The sequence below is a fragment of the Chelonia mydas genome, chromosome 11, assembly GCF_015237465.2.
Source record: "Chelonia mydas isolate rCheMyd1 chromosome 11, rCheMyd1.pri.v2, whole genome shotgun sequence".
Lineage (NCBI taxonomy): Eukaryota > Metazoa > Chordata > Testudines > Cheloniidae > Chelonia > Chelonia mydas.
The window spans coordinates 42,104,478-42,129,120 of NC_051251.2; the positions used below are offsets into that span (position 1 = coordinate 42,104,478).

Sequence of the window (24,643 nt, forward strand, 5' to 3'; positions counted from 1 at the left end):
AGTGGTCCCTTCTGGAGTTGGAATCTATGAATCATCATCCCTATTAAAAGCTAACAATAAAAAATATTTTCATAGAAATAAGAGCAACTGACACCTCGTGCCTGACAACACTAGCATAGAGTAATGCAAGCTAACACTGTGTACATGAACATCCAACTCAAAAGAAGTACATTAGAATGCCTGTTTTACCTACCGAAATTTAATATTGTAGGCAGAAGCTTGAATGCAATACATCTTATTGTTTAACTTCATATCATTATGCTTCAGCATCATGTTCTCTCCACAGGTACTAATGCGGAGAGTGGACTAGATGATACATCTGAGGGAAGGGAACAGAAGGAGACTCCGCTGATTGGAAGGCATGAAATGCACTGTCCTAGGGACCTGGGTTCCATGACCACCGCTCGAAAGAGGAGGAGGCGGGTGGTGGTGGTCGGGGATTCTCTCCCCAGGGGGACCGAGTCATCTATCTGCCGCCCCGACCGGGAAAACCGAAAAGTCTGCTGCTTCCAGGAGCTAGGATTCACGATGTGATGGAGAGACTGTTGAGACTCATCAAGCCCTTGGATCGCTACCCCTTCCTGCTTCTCCACGTGGGCACCAATGATACTGCCAAGAATGATCTTGAGCGGATCACTGAGGACTACGTGGCTTTGGGAAGAAGGATAAAGGAGTTTGAGGTGCAAGTGGTGTTTTCGTCCATCCTCCCAGTGGAAGGAAAAGGCCTGGGTAGAGACCGTCGAATCCTGGAAGTCAACGAATGGCTATGCAACTGGTGTCGGAGAGAAGGCTTTGGATTCTTTGACCATGGGATGGTGTTCCAAGAAGGAGGAGTGCTAGGCAGAGACGGGCTCCACCTAAGGGAGAGAGGTAAGAGCATCTTTGCAAGCAGGCTTGCTAACCTAGTGAGGAGGGCTTTAAACTAGGTTCACTGGGGGAAGGAGACCAAAGCCCTGAGGTAAGTGGGGACGTGGGATACTGGGAGGAAGCACGAGCAGGAGAACGCGAAAGGGGAGGGCTCCTGCCTCATACTAAGAAAGCAGGACAATCAGCGAGTTATCTCAAGTGCCTCTACACTAATGCAAGAAGCCTGGGAAACAAGCAAGGAGAACTGGAAGTCCTGGCACAGTCAAGGAATTACGATGTGATCGGAATAACAGAGACTTGGTGGGATAACTCACAAGACTGGAGTACTGTCATGGGTGGATATAAACTGTTCAGGAAGGACAGACAGGGCAGAAAAGGTGGGGGAGTCGCATTGTATGTAAGAGAGCAGTATGACTGCTCAGAGCTCTGGTATGAAACTGCAGAAAAACCTGAGTGTCTCTGGATTAAGTTTAGAAGCATGAGCAACAAGGGTGATGTCGTGGTGGGAGTCTGCTATAGACCACCGGATCAGGGGGATGAGGTGGACGAGGCTTTCTTCCGGCAACTGATGGAAGTTACTAGATCGCAGGCCCTGGTTCTCATGGGAGACTTCAATCACCCTGATATCTGCTGGGAGAGCAATACAGCGGTGCACAATCCAGGAAGTTTTGGAAAGTGTAGGGGACAATTTCCTGGTGCTAGTGCCGGAGGAACCAATTAGGGGCAGAGCTCTTCTTGACCTGCTGCTTACAAACCGGGAAGAATTAGTAGGGGAAGCAAAAGTGGATGGGAACCTGGGAGGCAGTGACCATGAGATGGTCGGGTTCAGGATCCTGACACAGGGAAGAAAGGAGAGCAGCAGAATACAGACCCTGGACTTCAGAAAAGCAGACTTTGACAACCTCAGGGATCTGATGGGCAGGATCCCCTGGGAGAACAACATGAGGGGGAAAGGAGTCCAGGAGAGCTGGCTGTATTTTAAAGAATCCTTATTGAGGTTACAGGGAAAAACCATCCCGATGTGTAGAAAGAATAGTAAATATGGCAGGCGACCAGCTTGGCTTCACAGTGAAACCCTTGCTGATCTTAAACACAAAAAAGAAGCTTACAAGAAGTGGAAGATTGGACAAATGACCAGGGAAAAGTATAAAAATATTGCTCGGACATGCAGGTGTGAAATCAGGAAGGCCAAATCACACCTGGAGTTGCAGCTAGCAGGAGATGTTAAGAGCAACAAGAAGGGTTTCTTCAGGTATGTTAGCAACAAGAAGGAAGTCAAGGACAGTGTGGGCCCCTTACTGAATGAGGGATGCAACCTAGTGACAGAGGATGTAGAAAAAGCTAATGTACTCTATGCTTTTTTTGCCTCTGTCTTCACGAACGAGGTCAGCTCCCAGGCTGCTGCACTGAGCAGCACAGCATGGGGAGAAGGTGACCAGCCCTCTGTGAAGAAAGAAGTGGTTCAGGACTATTTAGAAAAGCTGGATGAGCACAAGTCCATGGGGCCGGATGCGCTGCATCCGAGAGTACTAAAGGAGTTGGCGGAAGTGATTGCAGAGCCATTGGCCATTATCTTTGAAAACTCATGGCGATCGGGGGAGGTCCCGGATGACTGGAAAAAGGCTAATGTAGTGCCCATCTTTAAAAAAGGGAAGGAGGATGATCCTGGAAACTACAGGCCAGTCAGCCTCACCTCAGTGCCTGGAAAAATCATGGAGCAGGTCCTCAAGGAATCCATTATGAAGCACTTAGAGGAGAGGAAAGTGATCAGGAACAGTCAGCCTGGATTCACCAAGGGCACGTCATGCCTGACTAATTGCCTTCTATGATGAGATAACTGGCTCTGTGAATGAGGGAAAAGCAGTGGACGTGTTGTTCCTTGACTTTAGCAAAGCTTTTGACATGGTCTCCCACAGTATTCTTGCCAGCAAGTTAAAGAAGTATGGGCTGGATGAATGGACTATAAGGTGGATAGAAAGCTGGCTAGATTGTTGGGCTCAACGGGTAGTGATCAATGGCTCCATGTCTAGTTGGCAGCTGGTATCAAGTGGAGTGTCCCAAGGGTCGGTCCTCGGGCCGGTTTTGTTCAATATCTTCATTAATGATCTGGAGGATGGTGTGGATTGCACCCTCAGCAAGTTTGCAGATGACACTAAACTGGGAGGAGAGAGAGATATGCTGGAGGGTAGGGATAGGATACAGAGGCAAATTAGAGGATTGGGCCAAAAGAAATCTGATGGGGTTCAACAAGGACAAGTGCAGAGTCCTGCACTTAGGACGGAAGAATCCCATGCACCGCTACAGACTCGGGACCGAACGGCTAGGCAGCAGTTCTGCAGAAAAGGACCTAGGGGTTACAGTGGACGAGAAGCTGAATATGAGTCAACAGTGTGCCCTTGTTGCCAAGAAGGCCAATGGCATTTTGGGATGTATAAGTAAGGGCATTGCCAGCAGATTGAGGGACGTGATCGTTCCCCTCTATTTGACATTGGTGAGGCCTCATCTGGAGTACTGTGTCCAGTTTTGGGCCCCACACTACAAGAAGGATGTGGAAAAATTGGAAAAGGTCCAGCGGAGGGCAACAAAAATTATTAGGGGGCTGGAGGACATGACTTATGAGGAGAGGCTGAGGGAACTGGGATTGTTCAGTCTGCGGAAGAGAAGAATGAGGGGGGATTTGACAGCTGCTTTCAACTACCTGAAAGGGGGTTCCAAAGAGGATGGCTCTAGACTGGTCTCAGTGGTAGCAGATGACAGAACGAGGAGTAATGGTCTCAAGTTGCAGTGGGGGAGGTTTAGGTTGGATATTAGGAAAAACTTTTTCACTAGGAGGGTGGTGAAACACTGGAATGCGTTACCTAGGGAGGTGGTGGAATCTCCTTCCTTAGAAGTTTTTAAGGTCAGGCTTGACAAAGCCCTGGCTGGGATGATTTAGTTGGGGACTGGTCCTGCTTTGAGCAGGGGGTTGGACTAGATGACCTCCTGAGGTCCCTTCCAACCCTGATATTCTATGATTTAAGCATACACTCAATTGTTCCTTATACAGTACATTTTTAACACAGTCTTAATGGAGAGTGCTTCACAACAAAATGATCAGAGCTAGATAACCATTTTCCTATTTTCTGTCTCTCCAGGAATTTTTTTATCTCTGTTCTTTTTTCTTCTCTATATATTTTTTCTGGTTTATTTTCATTCTTTATGTTATTTTCTTGCTCCAGTGTTTTCTCTCTTTCTCCCCACCCAAGGCAACTGTGTTCACAGTGTACTGTCCCCCTACAGTCCGCTTACAGCCTGTAAGATGACAGGCAGTGATAGTGCAGACTAGAGGAGAGAACACAGCAGCAAAGGAGACTGAACATGGCTATGGCAGTAACAGTCTCACAGCTCCCTTCACATAAGAAGCCAAGACTGTGCCACCCTGAAGGAGTCTGACATTCCCAGGTTGGGGATTCCAGAAAAACAACAATCACACCAAATGAAAAACAAGACAAAAATCCAACTATTTAAATTACATATTTACAAAGTTAATATGCAGTTGTGCTTGCACATTCGTTTTGTCAAATTAATACTGGTATGAAGTTTGGATGCACAGGGGAAAAACATAAGAAAACTATCCTATAAGGTTAAACTTTTTTCCAGACTGTTAGCACCAGACATCTCAATGATACATCTTCAAAGACCAGATACACATTCTTTCAAGTCAAATCAAAAGAAGGCTGTAACTAAGAAAATATTTACAGATGTGCAATCCAGGCACTGCAGGGAGACTCAAACACATGTGTGGAAGCGGAATAGAGCGCAACCAACCAAATGACAGGCAAACCTAAACATTAAATTGGGCAACTTCAGGCTGGTAACACTTAGAAATGTCACTAGAGAGCAGATTTAGAAATTGAACTGAGACTTCAGAAGCTGCTCATACTTAGAAGGTAAAAAATGGGCAGAAGGACATTCTTTAGATGAATACATGAGTGAAGGCTATATTTGGTATGTGAATCGGATTAGGTACCTATCTCCAACAACTGTGGGATTTTTGTCTTCTAGGAAAGCCAAAATGAAATTTTAACGATGACTTATATCTATTATCAAAGAGCATCTTTGCGGACACATTATTTTTAACTGAAATTTAAAACAAAATTTCCATTTATTTTAGTAAAGCTCACTCTTATGATTACCACAACAAATGGTGCTAAATATGATTTTGAGCTTGCAGCTTTGCTACACACAAGCCATAAGGAAACAGTTATTTATCAAAATATGCAGTGGTTTTATACTCTGGCTCACTCTAAAAAAGTATGCTAAACTAGAGTCAAATGGCAATAAATTATGCATGCAACATCCATCTAAGGTTCTATTTCCCCACTGTACAGATGGGAAAACAGAGTAAGGGTGGAATTTTCAGAAGCACCTGAGAGAGTTAGGTGCCTAACACACATTGAAAGTTGACTCCAACTCTGCTGCTTTCGCCACGTCGTCCTTCCCCATGAAGAATATTAGGAAAGTCAAAGGAGCTTGTAACAAATGGATGTAATTTCTGTTAACCACAGAAATGAAGGGCTGGAAGGGACCTCAAGAGCTCATCTAGTCAAAAATGTGTCAGAAATTAGGTATAACTGGTGGACAAAATAGTAAGAAAATTGGTTATTCTGCCCATCACTCTCTTTCGGAGTCCTCAAAGAGAGACTTGTGGAGGGAAAAAGCTGGCTATTGTGACAATGGCTGACTGAAAGACAAGAGAAGGGGAAAGAGCAAGCTTCACCATTATGACTGCCATTCTTACTATGTCCTGGGACTGCAGGATCTACTGTAACATCACTGGACCTTTGTCAACCTGATTCCAAGATGTCCTGACCATACCTAGGCAAGAGAGGGACTCAGATGACATTGCCACCTCTACCACTTCCAGCTGAATCTCAAATACCACCTGGGATTTGAGACTTTATCACACCACCCACCACTCCCTTTCTAACTCTCGCCTTTTGCCTTCTGTTTAAAGAGAATCTGGCTTAGCTGGCCAAGACTTTATATTCTACAACACTGCTGTAAGCCTGTAACCCAAAAGAGGCAGCTAAAAGCAATACCCTAAACAGCCCAAAGGTGCTACAAGTTTGCCAGGCCTTAGAGCAACTAATAAAACAGTTTGCTGTTCCTTTCTTTTTCCAGCAGTGAGGCTGCAAGTGAAAGTCAACACTAGAGACAGAATCTGCATTTTCTATCTTTGCTGTTCTTTTCTTTCCCCTTCTGAGTGTGTGTTTTGTTTTGTCTTTTAAGAAATGGGATTGGACTTTCACAGCAATGACAACTCTAGCCCTTCTCAACTAACTTCTCTTTTCCCCAAAAGGGCAGTTATTACCATCTTTAATACCATCTAATAGACTGTCAAGTAAGTGGGTTTTCCTTCTAAAAACTCTCTCTCCAGCTAAAGGGAAAAGAACAAGGGATGTTAAAATAAAAGCCTTCCCAAATACTTTACATTTCAAATGCTTTACCAGTTCTTCCTTCCTTTTCGCGCTCTCTCTCTCTTTAATAAAAGGTGAAAAAGATTTTTAAGGGTGTGTTTGCCATTGCACTAAGTAGACTGTGGTCTCTGTATACCAGACCCCAAACCTTCTTTAACACTCTTTAATGTTGGATACTGTCATAACAACATCGTTGACTCTTTGGGCCCATTTATTCCATCTAAATTAGTACAAAAGACACCACTAGATTCATCTTCCCAGTTTGACAACGAACCATTGATAGCTACTCAGAGTATGGTCTTTCAACTGGTTGTACACCCACCTTATAGTAATTTCATCCAGGCCACATTTCCCTAGTTTGCTTATGAGAATGTCATATGTAACTGTGTCAAAAATCTTACTAAAAAATCACAATATATCACTGCTTCTCCCCATCCACTAGGCCAGTAACTCCAACAAAGAAGGAAATTATGTTGGTCTAGGCAACATAGTCTAGTTTGTTCTTGGCAAATCCATGCTGGCTATCCTTATCAACCTATTATCTTCTAAGGGCTTTACAAACTGATTAATAATTTGTTCCAGTATTTTTCCAGGTATCAAAATTGGGCTGACTGGTGTAAAATTTCCCAGACCCTCTTTGTTCTTTTTTTTAAAAGGTATGTGCTACGCATGCCCTTCTCTAGTCCTCTGGGACCTCACCCATCTTCCATGAGTTCTCAAAGATGACCCCTAATGGTTCCGAGATTGTTTCAGTTAGGCCTTGTCTACGCTACTGCAGCAAGTCTACCTAAGTCACGCTTCTCCAGATACATGAATAATGTAGCTGGGGTTGACATAGCTTAGGCCGACTTACTGCTAGCTCTACACCACACTGTGCCAACGGGAGATGTGCTCCCATTGATTTACCTTAATCTTCTCATTCCAGTGGAGTACCGCAGTGGACTAGAGAGTGCTCTGCGGTCGACTTAAAGGGTCTTCACTAGACCCGCTAAATTGACTGCTGCATCGATCACAGCAGCTTTGATCCCTGGTAAGTATAGACATGCCCTTAGTTTCTTTAATACGTTAAGGTGAATTTTATCAGGCCCTGCACATTTGAAAACATACAGCTTACCCAAATATTTTTTAACCTGTTCTTTCCCTATTCTGGTTTGTGATCCTTCCCACCTGTTGTAAATATTAATTGTATTGAGTATCTGGTCACAATTCACTTTTTTAGGTAAAACTGCTGCAAAATGGGCATTAAATGTTTCAGAATTTCTGGATGGTATCTGTCCCTCGCTAAATAGTGATTTAGACTTTCCTTTATCTTTCTCTTGCTCTCAATGTATTTCTAGAACCTCTTTTTATTGCCTTTTATGTCTCTTGCTAGGTGCCACTCATTTTGTGCCTTTGCCTCATTTTGTCTCTACATGCTTATGATATTCTTTTGTACTCATCCTTAGCAACAAGTCCAAATTTTCACTTTTTGTAGCATTCCCTTTAGTTTTTCATATCTTTAAAGAACTCCTGATGCAACCGTATTGGCCGCTCACTAATCTTTCCTTCACATCAGGATAGTTTGCTGTTATATCTTAAATGTTACAATGTTCATTATGCTCCCTGATTTACTGAGGATGGCAGAAGATGTTTCTTTGGTGGGAATGATAGTGCTAGTTTTTGCCCAAGGGCAAAAAATTAGGTCATCCCTGCAGGAACCTATGAACATGGTTGCCTCCTTTTGGGCAAATTGTCATGTGTCTTGTCAAAAAAGAGGTTAGGGTCTCAAACACCACCACCACATCAAAATCACTTCATCCTGAATTTCTGGAATAGTCAGAATGTCTCAACTGACAGTACCTTACAATAATATTGTTTTATATATAACTTGCAAAAAAAGATGCAAGATACTATATTAGAGATTAGAAATTTCAGTTTTTGCATTATAGAAGACAAAAGTTTAACTAATGACAGCTAAAGGCAAACAATAGATAACAGCCCTCCAAGTCACTTACCAACTGTCAAGACATCATCCCTAGGTCAGCAGCCTATTTATTGTCACACTGAATGTCATGTATTCAGCAGACAGTTTTGACATTAGGTAGCCAGTTGTTTTAGCAAGTTGGGCAACCAGTTGTCTTAGCAATTACGTAAAGTAGGTTTTTATGTTACATTTCCCTAGTGTAATATGAGAAAAATCCACAGCAATGAAATATGTCCACACATGACTAAGCTGTCTCTTACAATATCAATAAGAAAGTTCCAAATGAACTCAAAAATTCTGCATCCTTGTCTTCTAGCTAGTAATCATAGTGATATACTAAGAGAAATATGTAATAAGCCTAGAAATAGTGTTTAACTGATATTAATAGTATCTAGCTAAACCTGCTTATTAAGTTTTATTGACAACCGGAGCACAGCATTTTTAAAAAAGGTATTTTCATCAACTTAGTTTATCAAGGAAATATTAATCAAATATAATTAAATAGTCGAAGCCCTCTATTGGTTTAACAGAGACCATCAAAAGTAATAAAAGTAAATGCAATTACTTTGACATTTGCAGAACTTAGAATGTATTGCAGCTTACACTGCAGCAGTTTCATGTTTAACATGTTTTTACGTGCAAGAAATATACCAGAAAGACATCAGAATTCTGAAAATCTAATGGGAATTAAAAAAATTGGTAACCCAGGGTGCCAGTTGATAATACTGTATTTTCTATCATTCTTAGCTGTTGGGCTATGTAATTTTTTGCTGGAGAAATTTTTCTGTGAATATTAGGTTTCTTGTTTAGTTCTTTACACTTTAATAGAAATAATCATTTCTGTGAATATACGCTATATAGAGCACAACAAATATACACAATTCTGATATATTCTGCTCATTCCTTATTCATCGAGACAAGAAAGAAAAGAAGAAATATGGTGAGTATGCTTTTACCATTCCACTTAAAGAAGATAAGCAAATACTGAAGTGCACATATTACCTACATTCTAATGAGAAAACTAATGAGACTATTAAATTTTAAGTCTTGCAATCTCTGTTTTTCTTTATGCTATTTTTGTGCCTTCTCTATGAGTGACTGCTTTTTCCTATGTGAAATCAAAAGCTTTTACCACTTGTATTTTTTCACATATAAAGCATATTACTACATGATTTAATCTTACTCTTAAGAATCTAATTTCTTGCCCAACTAAACAAAAATTATTTGGACCTCTAGTCTTGAAGTTCTAATAGATTCCACATAGTGAAATTCTGTGAATAGGAGTCTTTTGATCCTGTGGAATACATCAGGTGAGGAAATAGAATTCTTGTTCTTATCTGATCCCCAATTCTTATATTAATCTTTTCCCAGAATTAAGATAAATACATTCTCTCAGAAGGCAGTTACAATTATTTTTTTCCTGACTCTGAAAATGAAGGACTCCTTTTTCAATTTCCCTGAAGGATGAGAGAGGGAACTGAGCAGAAAAAGCCCTTAGTACTGTCCTCCCACCTCTTGCAGCACTTCGGACGCCACCTCACCCAAAGGGAGCGGAGATAGGAGAGTAGCTCTGACTGTAGCAGAGTTCTACTCAGAGTTCACTGGTGGCCAATGCACTCCTCAGAGTGGTTGTATCATTTTAGAGAAAAGGGTTTCTGTGTGTCCAGCAGCCTCACCTCACACAGACAGATACTTGATGTGGAAAGGGTCCTTGGCCCATCTCTCGGCGTACCCCTGCACCCTTCCTCACTACTGAATAGACTAGGGTTTGGAGTGGAGGCCAAAAAGAAAGTTCACTGACTGAGGGCCTTCCCAGCCTTCTCCCCACATTAATAAAGGATTTTAAGGGATTCATCTCTCTATGCGGTCCTCTCTATCCCCTCCTGTCAGCTATATAAACAGTCTCAAAGTGGCTCCTGCAGCGGTAGCAACTGGGCTGCCTGCTCCTGCTGTCGCCATGAAAGTGCCCTAGCAGGGTGCTATTGCCCCTAAATTCCCCTACTGCTTTGCATTTAAAAATAATATTTTTATCTACTTACTGCTCCTGATTCTCCTCTTAATTTTTTATATACAAATAAATGAGTGTCAGGAATAACGCAACACTATCCTAAGTAAAATTCATGTAATCTACAAGACAGATTCAGTTTGTGGTGCTCTTCTACTGATGCACATGGGGGACATTTATTTAATTTTTCTTTCATATAGTTCCCATTCCATTTTACAAGAACAGATGGAATGAAGAAAAGTTAGATAAAAAAGCACTGAAGCAACTAGCTAACAAATTGGAGAATATACACATTTTTATTGGAAGTGATTAATTAAAGTTTACACTATAATTATGATCCTATTAATGTACACTTATATAACTGATTTTTTTCTTTACCCTTTTTGGTTATCTTCCACCTGTTCCAGGTCATCATACCCTAAACCCTAACAGGTTACATGCCTGGAAGAAGAGACCATAAGCAGCTGGGAATATTAGGAGGTGTGTTGTTATGAAAAGCCTGGTTTTTATTTCTATAGTCTTTTCTGCTAAGAAGCTTCACACCATTTTGGTATGGGCTTACCTCTGTAATTCTTCCATTTTGCTTCTATTGGCAGGCAAGGTTCACTGCTGAAGTGATATTAAGCTTGTGTCTCCTCCCTCTCCGAAAGCCACATATACGTCTACTCCTCACTATGAGGAGCGAGACTGAGTTTACAGTTAAAAATTGTTCTTCTTCAAAATACATTTCACTGGTGCTGCTAAATTCATAAATGTGTTTTAGTCCCGGTGCTAACAATCATATAAGAATCTGAAATTACCATAAAACCAAAACAAATTGATAGCTCTCATTTTCCAGCATTGAGATTCCAGCACAGAGCTTGTCCTCTGTAGAAAATAAAATTTATACCACACGATAACAATGACTAAATCAAACAACTACATCTGTAGTAAGACCTAATTATTAAGAACAACATTTTTTCTGATTAACCTTCTTGAAGATCAATGGAATTCTAACTTACCAATTTTGCCTCTGACTGCACTGGCTGTGGGGAGGAGGGCCCTGGGATTCCTGGGATACTAGGCACCATGGTGACAGGTCTAACAAGCTGACCAGGAAAGTCATAAAAATGAAAAACAATCTTTGAGTATGCCAACATAATACAAATTATATGATTGCATTGCCCACTAGAACCAAAACAGCTACCAAAATCTGTAAATCTAAGTTCTAAGGCTTAAGATATATCAGTAGCTTTTTACCCTTCCAGAGTAAATTAAAGTATTTCTAACCATTTAAGTAATATTTGGAATGATAAAGATATACTACTCTCACAAGTATTCAGAGCACAAATTACAATAGTTACCAAAAATATGTGAATCAAGTCCAAAAATCTTTTTTTTTTAAATGTTAGTGTTTGAAATTAAAAAAAAAAAAAAAAGCAGCATTTATGCAAGTCTGCATTATTTTAAAATTAAGAATGTATAATAGGTCATGTGTAAACTTACTGGAACTGCAGCAGGGACATGAACATTAGAATTTGTGATTGAGGCAGGAATAGCAACAGGCATAGTTTGTCCATTAGGAAGATGTAACAGCAGAGGAAAAGGACCTGGTACTGGTCTAAGAAAAACAAAGAGGAGGAAATATTTTAACAGGACACAAATACACAACAGAATTGAAAGATATTGACATTTCTTATTACAAAGCTTGATACATTATTAATTTGGTTTAACCCTGTCCAAACTTAATACAGCTTAAACTATTTGCCATTTTAACAAGGTATCAATATTATCCACATTCTGTACATTTAATAGTAATTCTGTTTGACATAACTGTGTCAGAATTATAATGTAAACTCACTGTACTGTTGGAGAATATGGAGCTGGAGGCCGCATTATTTATTAAATTGCAGAAAAAGTGATCAAAAGTACCATGTAAAATAGACAAAATCTTTTTAGAAATCTGTAATAAAATATTTTACTATCACATATAACTTACACTATTGGCCTATTGGAGGATGGAGCCTGGGTAATGACAGTGCTAGAAGTTGGTGAAGGTATTGCCTGCTGAATAATAACACTTGAGTCAGAACTTGTTAGCAATACATTAGGAACCTGCAGTGATGCTGGACGAACTATTGTTGATGTAGGCTGTGCAGTCTGCTGAAGTGACACTTCCTATGGGAAAAATGAAAATTTCCCACTGAAATTACAGACCATCAATAAAGATTGTGCAGTGAACATAGATTACAGAGAAAAATCAGCAATCTTTGTAACATTTACAAAACTTACAGACTGCTGGAGTGAAATGAATTCTGCTGTTTTAAAAAACTGAGTAAGTTCAGCAAAAATATAGGCTCAATAATTAAGGCTGTGACAAACAAAATCAAGAAAAGCATCTGTTCATCACAACTTTAGGACAAATTCAAGACCAGTTTGCTGAGGTATGAGACATATTGCTTCAATATGCTGTCAGGGTTTATATTAATAAGTCCAATAGATACAGGGGAAAGGAACTAAATCAATATTATGCTACCGGTTGCATCAGTTCTTGGTAAACAGACCTTTTCAGTATGCCCTGACATAAGGCAAAGAGAAAAATAAAGTGAATATTTCTTTTAGGTTTATGTAACAGCTGAAACAAAAGAGCTACTGGAATCAGTAAGAACCAAAAAAACTATGTACATTTGTTACTCCTTTTAAAAACTAATTTCTCTTATTTAACTAGGAATCTATCTAGTGAAAAATACTCACAGGATTCTACAGTTCTTTCACAGTCTTTCAAGATGCTTAGAAATAACCTCACCTACATCTTGAGTGAATCTTAAAGAATGATTTAAGCACAGAAGATAGATCACTGTGCTTGTAAACCAGGCAAGTAACAGAACTGACTGAGGATGTGATTGTCATAATCCTGAGACTGGCAATCAATTAGGATTCAATGAAAATATTAAACAAGCATTTAGCACATCTACACATACCTTCCATCTGAAGACCCCAAAGCACTTCACAGAAGGTACTGAAACAAGGAATTCCCTTTAACATGGGATCCTGTATACTGTTCTATAAACTTTACCTACTGTACATGGCAACTACCCCCCAACAAATTAGTGAGACAGCACTGCATTATACAGCAAACTGGAAATTATATGGTAATGTTTGTTATTACTAAATTCAATAACCATTAATTGTATTGAAATAGAATATAAATACTCCATAAAATGAAAACACATAATAAATGCATTCTCTGGACAGGGAGCTGAGCAGTTATCCAAACCAGGATAGGGCTAAAATGAGAACCAATTAGTGGCAACTCAAATCAAGATCAGATAAAAGTGATATTTGTAGGTTGGAGGAAGAGATTATTATCTCCACCGATCGAGGAAGCATGCCCATTGTCTGTTCCTTATTAGATCCTCTATTGCTCTTGGAGGTATGTACAGGTAGCAGCAGCAGAGCACTTTATCTGGACTTGGTTTTTATCTTTCCTTTGGATGCAGGCCTTTCCAGTTACCTATGCCTTTGTCAGATTTGATTGCTGCTGTACTCAGGAGGACATTTTAAAACTATGAAAAAAAACCCTTCAGTTAGTACAGATTTCAGCACCCCACTTATTAAATGGTATTTCACTTAGCGAACATATTACACCTGTGCCCTATAGGCTGCACTGGCTTCCATTTGATTTCTGAATGAAGCTTATGTTGTAGATTTGGACTGATAATGCCCTAAATAGTTAGGGACCTAGCTGCCCTAAAGACTGCTTCTCTTTCCATGGTGCCTTTTGAATTCAGAAGTGGTCAAACTGGAAGCATTTCTAGTTTAAATAGGAATGGATTGGCAGCATGGCTTTTTCAATAAAGAGACCTTCAGCTTTGAAGCTTGCTCCTCACCAAACAGCCAAACACAACCTGCATTTGTTGCATGGCTCATCAGTCCTCCCAGATTTTGAACAAGGGCGTGAAGCATTTCATTGTGGGAAACCAGAGGAGGACTGCAGCGGAAGAAATCTGCTGTATAGATCTCCTAAAGGGTAACCTTGCTCAGGTTAAGTTTAGGAGCTGTGCAGAAGGAGAATGTGGTTGCCTTAAAGAGCTCATAAGTACTGCAAGAGTAGAGCTGTGATCCTGAGCAGCTGACAAGCACCAGATGGCAGCAAATTCCTCCTATAAGTCTTCTTTGCCCAAGATAACGCAACTGCTTCAGCTGCTTTGCCCATTCAGCTGCAAGAAAAGGTCTGGTGGCTCAGGTCACACTCTCATCCTTGATGCACTGAATCATGAAAGATATCCCTTCTCCCTGCCTCCCACTCTGTCCTTTTAATACCAGAAGTATAATAGCCAGTAAAGAAACACATTTGTTTCCCCTTTGGGAAACAGGGGGACTGAAAAGCAAGCAGAACCTAAGAAGGCAGACAAAATGTTAGGCTGATAGCAGAAAAACGGACATTTTGTGAATTTATATGGTAACCTGGCAAAAAAACAAACAAACAAAAGTAAACTATGTGGTCATTTGTACAGCCACAATCACATTATCTAGGCCAGGATTAAGGTTGTGGTGTTGGGACGGTGCTGGTGCAGGTGGTCAGTGCCCCCTCATTTGTCAAGGCATTTATCAACAAAAATCACAGAGCAGTCCCTAGACCTGTGACTTTTACTAAATTTACCAATATCATGCCATGATTTTTTGATAAAAAAGCTGTGACAAATCTGCAGCCCTATTTATGATGTATAAAGGTACCCTTTTTAAAAAAAGTTGTTTTTCTTATAAACAGAACAGAAAACTCATGGACTAAATGAAGAAAAGTGAGTGAAGTGATCTGCGATAAGAGAATGCCTATTCAACTGAAAAGCAAGATCTGCAAGATGGTAATTGGGCCAGCACTTTTGTATGGTTCTGAGTGCTGGACACCAAGGAAGAGCCAGGAGCAGTTCTTGAATACAGTGGAAATTACTGTTAAGATGGATGCATGGAGTTATAAGGATGGACCATGTTTGGAATGTACAATTTGAGGAAGTGTGAAGGTGGTACCAATTATAGGAAAGCTGAGGGAATCCAGACTTAGATGGTTTATTTTCATATGCCCGACATTGGAGGAATATATAGGAAACAGGATGTTAAACCGAAAAGTGGAAGATAAGAGAAGGGCTTGAAGACCTGAAACTAGACGGATGGATGTTATACTAAAGGACATAATTAGTTGTGGCATTTCCGAGGAACTGCTTCAAGACAGGCTGGAATAGAGAAGGATTCAAAGAGCCGAACCCATGTAGATGAGACTAAGACAAGAAGAAGAAATACCAGGAAAAAACTGCTCTCTCCTAAATTTGTTGGAGGACAAGTGGGAAGAATAAGGGATGCTTATTTTAAGCAAAATTTAACTGAAGGGCTGACGGCTTTGAATCTTTTACAATATGACTACCATCACTGTACAATAAACAATTAGGTCACCAAAGTAGTTCCAGTAAATATATACAAAACTAAGTATATTGCTGTGAATGTTCTTTATAAAATGTTTTGAATCCAGAAAAATAAGTTCCTGACCTTTTCATCACTGGTAGTGGACTCTGGATGAGGTAAAGGACTATCCTGATGAGTTGTCTCCACAACTGAAGGCTCTTCAGTTTTATTTCTTATGATTGGTGTTGCAAGAGGAGATAGATCTAGAGGCATCTAGAAAAGTAAACATGCAAATAAACCTGTTAGTCACTCAAATTAAAATATGTAAAAACAAAATAAGCTGCTGGGGAAGGTATCAACCCTATGGAGTAGCGGCTCTGTTCTCAAGGAGCACAGGTCATCTAAAGCAGAGCCAGCTCATAAAGCTACCCCATCATTCCCACTTCTACATGACCTTCAGTCCCTTGGGCAGATGTCTGGTTCCTCTCCTTTCAAGTCCTCAGGCCAGCCAAAGTACAGGCCAATCCCTGTAAGTTCTTGTAGGAGAAGTGTTCCTTTCCTGAAAACTTTAGGAAGTTAACAGCTGGGAATGGAGCCTAAGGTATTCGGCTTCACAAGATAGCCATATTCTCCAGAAAGCCACTCCCCCTGTCCCTGCCTTGTATTATCTTGAGTCCCTTGGGCTTCTGCATGGCCTGCTCTCTTCTAGTACTCTGAATGCTACAGCTGGCCATACTGATTTTAACAACTTGAGAATGAGGACAATTATGTGACCATTTATCTGACCATGTAGGTCACACTGTATTGGGCTCCTTGTCTGTAACTGATTACATTTTCAATTCAATCATAAGCAGCTTGTAATGAAGAACTCTCAAAATCACGAATACCATTTTACCACATAACATGCTAAAATTTTAAATTACATTGCTAAGAATAAAGTTTAAAGTTTGAAAACACTTTAAATCTCAAAATATATGCAAGTCTAAGTTGGAAATCTCAACCTCAGGCAAAACTTTTTTAAAAAAACCTAAAAAAACACACAAGACTCATTTTTCTTTCCCAGTAATTTTCTTTAGTGTGACTGCAGATTTGTTCTGAATAACTGCTCTCCATTACAACCTAACTTCTACTTTATTTTGAACTCACATCATGAAGTCACAATGCGATGCTTATTAAATCTTATAGTTACCAAGCAAATGACTACAATCACAAGTATGGCATCAAAACCTTATGTAAGTTCCGAAAGCTAAGGGAAAAAATGTTATCAAACAAAGATATTGAATAATTATTGAAAAAGACACAATTGTTTAAAAAGAGAATGGGGAAAATATATTTAATTGCTTAAATGGCTTCACATTGTTAAAATCTGACAGAAAAACTTTTAAGGGCATGAGGACTACATCTGGAATCCCTTTAAAAACATATATTTTAACCAGTATCACTGATACTGGTTAAAGAAAGAGAAAGTCCAGAGTATTTAGCCAGTGACTCACATATTGCAAACTAGCCCATCTGCCAAAATACCTTAGAGGAAAATAATTCTCTCCAGAAAGATTTTTACCTTTCATTATACTCTTCTATCTGGTTCTTTTAAGAGACAACCAAACTTTATTAAAGAGAGAGAAATTGTTTAGGAGTGCCCCTTCTCCCTATACTCTTCCAGAACATGGAAGTTAAAAGCCAGAAACTAAAACCTCTGAAAACCAGAAAATGCAGTTAGATAACTCCTCCCACACGATACTCCCTATTAACCCCATTCTCCTTTGATCACTGCCCTTAGGAGTCACTCAGGGAGATCACAGTACAATATCCCTCCCTAAGACATGAAGGTCAGCTGGGAGGATGAAGAGCAGTGTTGAAGAAACTGCAAAGAAGTTTAAAAAATTCTTTGATCCCTGTAGCCTCCTAAGATGGCAGCGAGCACTCTGGAAACCTCCTGCAAGTACTCACAAGCTCAATAGTGCTACATATAATGGTGCGAGACAGTGGGAACATATTAGTAGGAGTCATAATTTGGAGCTGTGTTGGGCACACAGAAAATGGCAGGTGACAGATTTTGTTAGGGATCATAAGGTCCTATTATATTCCCAGTGCCTCTGCTACCTCCACACAGAGACAAAGAAAACCAAAGATGTGATCCTGCATACTTTTGTACATGTGAATAACTATATTCATATGAGTAAACTTTTTCACATTGGTAAGTGTTTGCAGGTTTGGGCTCTAAGCATTTATAAATGGGAAGGAATTAAAATGAAAGACAACACATCTAAATGTATTTAAATAAAGTTATTTAGGAAAGGATTCAATTCAAGTTCACACAAAAATTCAATTTGTACAATAAGAACAAGTGTGGTGGTTTTGGTTGTTATCAACATTTGTCTTTCAAATGGGATCTGTCTGTCAAGGGATTTAAACGTCACTTTTACTGAAGTTAAAGTAGTAAAATCGGTTCTCAAACCATACTTCACTTTTAGTTGCTGAATTTGATTACCACTGTTTAACTCATTACTAATATTCAGTTGTTAAAATAATGTGTACATTGTTAAAGTGTTGTCTAATCTGTATACCTGCAAAACAATTAAAGTATAAGATTTTATGTATATATTTTTTCCTCTTGTAAGAACTGGATTCTTTTTAGAACCATTTACTCATCTAGGGCCTCACCAAAAGCCTACTGGAGTCAATGGAAAGGTGCCCATTCACTTTAATAAACTGTGGATTGGGCCTTTAAATAATTAAAAGACAGAAGTAAAGCCAATTAAAGTCACATTGTGTAAAATGAAGCAGGTGTGTTAGTCTTTGCAGGATTGGGGCCTAAATTTGTATTCTCTCCACACAACTTATACGTACACTTCTGTGTTGATGACTGATGCATTTCAAAGTTGAAAAACAAAATAATGAGAACATTAATTTTTTTAAAGCGTACATTCCAGTATGACATGGTTCCTCTGCTTTATCAAAACAAACAAATCTCTCAGTACACTATATACTTCCAGACCAAAAAAAAAAAAAAATGTATACAGTAACTTCTAAGCCCAATGTTGCCAACATACTTTTTTAATGTCATCTTCTGAAGCCTTTTTGAATTCATTTTCAAAAGGACTTGCTAGTTCATTGAATAAACCCACTTCTTCACAGTTCTTCAAGAATCTAGTTGGTGTTGGTGTCTGATCTGAAATGAAATGAAACATTTTTTTTTCCCAAAATACCATTTAGTAAGTACACGTTACTACTATTTTCAAAATAAAAATATGAAAATACCACCAATGTCCAAGTTTTAATTACTGTGGTTATTTATCCTAAAGTTAACACTAAAGCAAACAACCACCTCGTTAAAATAAGGACTCTTCTTTAACATTATTTAAAAACAAATTTAAGATCCAACTTTTCCCTTTAATTATAGAGACTTGCAGCCCATTCTACCTAAAACCACTATTGCTAAGGTTACCAACTCATTTATTTTAAATAATTTTTCAATTAAAGCGGACATATAACTCTTCAAAACTTTCTGGCAATTTAACTCAAAACACATTTGATATTTTTACTGTGTGTGTGTGTGTAAAAATAATATTTTGGCCAGTTTGGAATATTTCTGTGCTAGTTTTTCTTAAAATTGCTTATTAAACAACTTAGCTGTCAGTTATTTCATAATGTGGGTTTTGCTTCCACCTATTTTGGAGAGAGTAGTTAGATCTGAAAAATATTTAAATGATTAAAAATAGACACATCAGATACATGGGCCAATTTTCTTAGATTTTTAATGTTATTTTTAATAATACACTCTATAAATAAACATTACGATATGGATGAAGGCTCGTTCCCACTTTGACGGGGGCACACTTTGCTATGCCCTGGTACAAATTAATAGGTGTAAAACCCAACAATACACATGAACGGGTGAGCAGAGATTGCTATCAGAGGGAAGCCTTTCATTAGACTTGCTCTTCTGTTGAGTGGAGTTCCCTCTTACCTCATCACTTTCCACTTTCATATACACACTAAGTAGCAGGCTACAATGGAGGCTTGAATGGTTACATACATAAAGAAAAATCAGATAAAAATATTGTATTTACATTAATAACTGTTAACTTTTGGAAGGTGGCATTCACTTGTAGTTTTGGTAATTAGGAAGATTCTCTCATTCAAAACCCCAGGGATAAGACTGGAAAGGGAGATATGGTATGTGGCCAAAAAGTTTCCTAGGCCTCCAAGGCACACTTCTTTTCCTCTTTCATTCAGGCCAGCCAGAAGTAGAACTGTTGCTCCACCTGCTGGAGACACACAACTGAGCTTTGTAGACCAGTAAGTCCCTCATGGTACAGATACAGGGGAAGATGTAATCAAAAGTCTGAGTTCTGTCTCCATTTGTTGGCTGAAGGAACAACTCCTAAGTGCCTGGATTAGCAGAGAGGATCCTGATGGAATCATGGACCTGTTTTGTATTTCTTCTTTTATTGTGAACAATAGGGACTACTGCTTTTGTTATTCATATGCTGTGTCATTTGTAAGTTGCATGCAAAGTGTGGTGAAAATAGTATCCCAATTTTTTTTGATTTAAAAGATGTTTGCATAATAAAACTAGAATCACAGCACTTCCATTGACTATTGTGTGAATGACTTCTGTACTCATTTTAAATTTATATTTTGGATAGTATGGAAACTCCCATTTATTTCACTTAGAATTTATGCACTGTCAGGGGAAAGTAAGCTGTTTTACTGTACAGTATGTATTATAAATATAGGAGATAACATTACACAAGGTTCCACTAATTTCAAGGGGAGTTTGTGGATGACAGTCGGTGAAGATCATGGAAGTACTGTAGCGCACTTGGGAAGGCAGATAAAGAACTCTCTCATTGTTTCACTGACACTCACCTGATTGCCGGATAGATGTCCCCCGCAAACTGCACACACTGCAGATAGCATTTATGGTATTTAAAAGTCTGCCAGTTTTTTTTAATTGTAGAATTCCATTTGTCTGCCTCTCCTAATAAATTAGCAACTTGAGATAACAGAAGGTTGGAAAGAGGGGCTAGTGCATTTGTACAATTAAATTAGACTGCTCCACCAATGGAAAATGTTTTGACTATATCCATAGTGTAGTATATGCTCTATCCCCAAGAAGTTCAAGAGGAACTTACTTAGCAAAATTTACAGTTTAATGGTTCATTCATGTTTGGTCTGTGTCTATAAGAGCCATAGACTTAATAAATTTAGAGAGGAATTTTTTAAAGAAATAAAACAATAATAAGAAAATAAGATTCTGACTGACCAAGAAAGGGAAAGGGATTCAGAGGTGAAATATTGATTTCAGATATTGTAAATAAGTAGTTTTGACTTAGACAAAATTAAAAGGCTTGTCTTCTTTATAACAAACTATTTATTTTAAAATATTTACAATACTATTGATTGATTTTCTTGAGACAACTGAAGTCTGTAAAATGTGTAGTATTTTTAGAAAAAAAACAAAAAAACTATTTCAACGTACATGTAAACTATAAGGGCAACCAAGACCTTGGGGAAGCGTTTAAGTGTCAGATGAGGTTAGCCATAAAAGGTTATACAGTATGTGCTTTAACTTATGTAAGCATTCATATAAGAACCAACTATTGCAATACTGACAATCCTGTATTTATCCTATATATCACGTGAAGAGAGGTGATTTAGATAGAAATGTAATGGATAATGAATACATGTTGCAAATCTTTACCATACAGGAATTCTTTGGTATTTTCTTTCACCAGTCTACAGAAATTATATCATGTACAAAACCCCACAAAATTTGTGTACATTCCAGGAGAAAGATGGATAATTTATTAATAAAAGTATATACTAACCAGCCACAATGACACTGTCATTACGAGCTGGACCAAATTTCAGTGTCATCTCATGTTTATGTTTATGGACAGCCAAATGATCCTCGTTGGTAAAACGCTGTAGCAAAAAGTTTTAAAGTACAGTTAAAACTTTGAATTTGACCAAAGTGAACGTAATTATATGGAAAGTCATTTTCACAGCATGTAAAACCATCATTATCACTAAAATATCAGTTGATTTTTTTTTAAACATACACATCTGTTCTTGTTAATGCTGGATATAATATTCTCCCATCAAGTGGTCAGAAAGAGTTAACTAAAATATATATATACACACAATACTGATAATGAATGTCCACAATAATTAAGTAACAACACTATGAGTCAGTAAAAATCAACATAAAACAAATTTTTACTTCCTGATACTGTGAAGAACCCTACAGTCATCAAAAAGTCAAGATACACGTTTGACACAAAGGGAGTATTATAAACATTTATTGTCTTTGAGCACAGTAACCTCTGTGGTTTTTGCAATTACAGAAGAGTGGGTTCGCTGCCATAGCTAAAGTTGAACATGGTTAAGGTTGAACATGGCTTTTTGTTTAAGGGTTGACCACTGTGAATACTCTAAAATCCACATGCCTATTTGGATTGTCTTTGCTGTGCCGCACGGGCCTGTAGAGTAGGGTTAATAATCCATAAAGGGGTCATTTGAGCAAGGGGGGGTCCCCAAAGATACAATCCCTCAGCTTTTTATAAAATCTTTTTTTTTTTTTTTTGCACACACCTGGAATTCAGATTATGGCTCCAACAGTCCCCAAACTGATCTCATTGATCTCAACATTTAATTTAGCTAGCATATGGCACCCAGTCAATACAATACTGAAAAAGTTATTGACAGAGTTTAGATCTCCAGAATGGCTTTTGCCAAAACTGATGAGCCAAAGAGATGGAAATGCACATGTGCAGCAAGGGTGCCAGGCAGGCTGTTGTCACAATAACTAGGCGGCTTCAGGAAACATGATGTGTTCACTGTACTCATCTATTTTGAGTTCTACCCCTGCCTTTGGCAGCTTTCAGAGAATGTGCATTGTGCACATCCTTGCTCTTTGCCTGTATTCTGCAGCGCTGCTTTTGGAAGTTTTACCAAGACCAATGTTTCTGGTTTAAGAACAATATTTTAAATTACTCTAAAATCCACATGCAGATTCTGATTTTACTTTAGAAATATTGTCCAGGAAATGGCCATTAATTAAATAGAGAGAAGATGAAAGACTACTAGACAGAATAACTAAATCACAAGTCAGTCTTTGTCTGTTTCCTGACCAATGGAACTGAGTGTGATCAAAAGAATAGCAAGTCAATGTGTCATTGGTCAAGGGGTATCTACTACACAACTCACTCTCAGGAGCTTTTCACAATTTTTTCAAATTCTTATTACTTTGTTGGGACACCGCTGAGGAATGTGTGTACAGGGGAGGTGTCAGAGCACTGAAGGAGAATGGGGGGAAGGGCTGGAGCAGGACAGGAATTGTGAGGTTGGGAGGTGGGCTTTTCCCCTTAGGGCTGTATTCTGGCACAGCTACTGAGGGACCCAAACACGCCAAGGATAATTCAAATGCTGGTTTGCCCCACATTCTCCCCTCCCCTAGCCCTGCCCGGGCCAGGTAGTGGCAGTAGAAGGGGGAGAGGGAGGAGAAGGGAGATTCCTCCCATTCACAGCCCCACAGCTGGGGGCTAGGTAAGCTCAAGGAACCAGGGGGCTCCTGCCTCTCAGAGGGGGTCTTAGCCCCTGTCCCTCCCACTCTGCATGTAAGCTAGGACCTGGGGGGTTCCAGCCCTTCACGGGGAAGTCTGAGTCCTTGCCTCACCACGTAAGAGCCAAGATCTGGATCCTCTGCTGAAAATGGATGTCTAGAGCCTCTTCCCCATACACTATGGCCAGATTTGGGGTAGATACTTTTTCTCCACCCACCTGCCTCTTCCTGGTTTCAGCTGATGGAATCCTCATAGCCCCACCACCTTCCCACCTGCCTATAGCCCCTCCAAGATCACCAGGGGCACGGAGTGCCAAAGAGAAGGGTGGAGCTGGTAAATGTGTGGAAAGGGCTCAAAGCAGCAGGCATATGGAGGGAATGTTGGAGGAGATAGAGCAGTGTCAGAGCAGAAATAGAAGAGTCTGAGCAGCTTGGAGGAATATGGGGCTTGGAGCAGTAAGGGGGGGGTTGGAATAGTGCTGGAAAGAGTGGAGTGAAAGGGGGTCAGAGATGTGCAGCAGGTGATACTGTAGTGGCTTCAGCTCTGCCCCCACCAAAACCCCACATCCATCAATATTAACATCAATTATACGTACTTACATGGCTCCTATCACTGTAGTATCCGAGTGCCTCAATCTTTAACTACAGTAACTCCTCACTTAAAGTCGTCCCGCTTAACATTGTTTTGTTATGTTGCTGATCAATTAGGGAACATGCTCGTTTAAAGTTGTGCAATGCTCCCTTATAAGGTCGTTTGGCACCCGCCTGCTTTGTCCACTGCTTGCAGGAAGAGCAGCCCGGTGGAGCTAGCTGGTGGGGGGCTTGGAACCAGGATGGACCGGCAGCCCCCCTATCAGCTCCCCGCTCCCCTAAGTTCCCTGTGCAGCAGCCACCCAGCAGGCTATCAATTGCCAGCAGTTCAGCTGTCCCTCCCCCCACTGCCATGTGCTGCTCCTGCCCTCTGCCTTGGAGCTGCTCTCCAGAGCCTCCTGCTTGCTGGGGGGTGGGGGCAGGGGTAGGAGAGGGGGGCTCCCTGCTCCTGCACCCCGCTTACCCCATCTCCATAGAGCAGGAGGGACACACAACAGGGCTCAGGACTTAGGGAGCTTCCTGGCAGCAGCTGCTGCGGTATCAGCTTGCTGATTAACTTGACAAGGTAGTGTACTTAAGAGTGGTGACAGCCTACTTAAAGTGGAAATGCACATCTCCCTCTCTCACAGGCATGGTGTGGGTCTCTGTTTGCCATGCTGTCTCCCCTCCCTCCATTTGTGCTGCCTTGTAGAGTGTGAGGCTACATTAACGACGAGTTAACCCTTGAGGGCTCAGCCAATTGTTAGTTCATCATTTAGCAGTAAGGCATTCCCTGGGAAATATCCCACCATCTGACTCTACCACCTCAA

The 24,643-nt window shown here is 39.9% G+C and overlaps 1 protein-coding gene across 50 annotated transcripts in view; it reads right to left on the bottom strand.

Moving 5' to 3' along the window:
* The window catches only part of ATF2 (activating transcription factor 2), a 90,708-nt gene that overhangs the window by 41,501 nt on the left and 24,564 nt on the right, over window positions 1-24,643 (bottom strand). For 29 of the 50 annotated variants that reach the window (XR_006285079.1, XM_037911941.2, XM_043525863.1 and 26 more), the window contains 6 exons: window positions 21,508-21,604; window positions 18,724-18,842; window positions 15,815-15,943; window positions 12,273-12,451; window positions 11,780-11,894; window positions 11,296-11,397 (listed from right to left, as the gene is read on the bottom strand). Coding sequence is in view for 49 of the 50 variants with exons in the window: in XM_043525863.1 (XP_043381798.1) it covers window positions 11,296-11,397; window positions 11,780-11,894; window positions 12,273-12,451; window positions 15,815-15,943; window positions 18,724-18,842; window positions 21,508-21,604 (741 nt within the window). In the remaining variant the exon portion in view is untranslated. The remainder of the gene's footprint in view (window positions 1-11,295; window positions 11,398-11,779; window positions 11,895-12,272; window positions 12,452-15,814; window positions 15,944-18,723; window positions 18,843-21,507; window positions 21,605-24,643) is intronic. The other 21 variants (XM_043525875.1, XM_043525874.1, XM_043525876.1 and 18 more) reach the window with 4 other exon arrangements.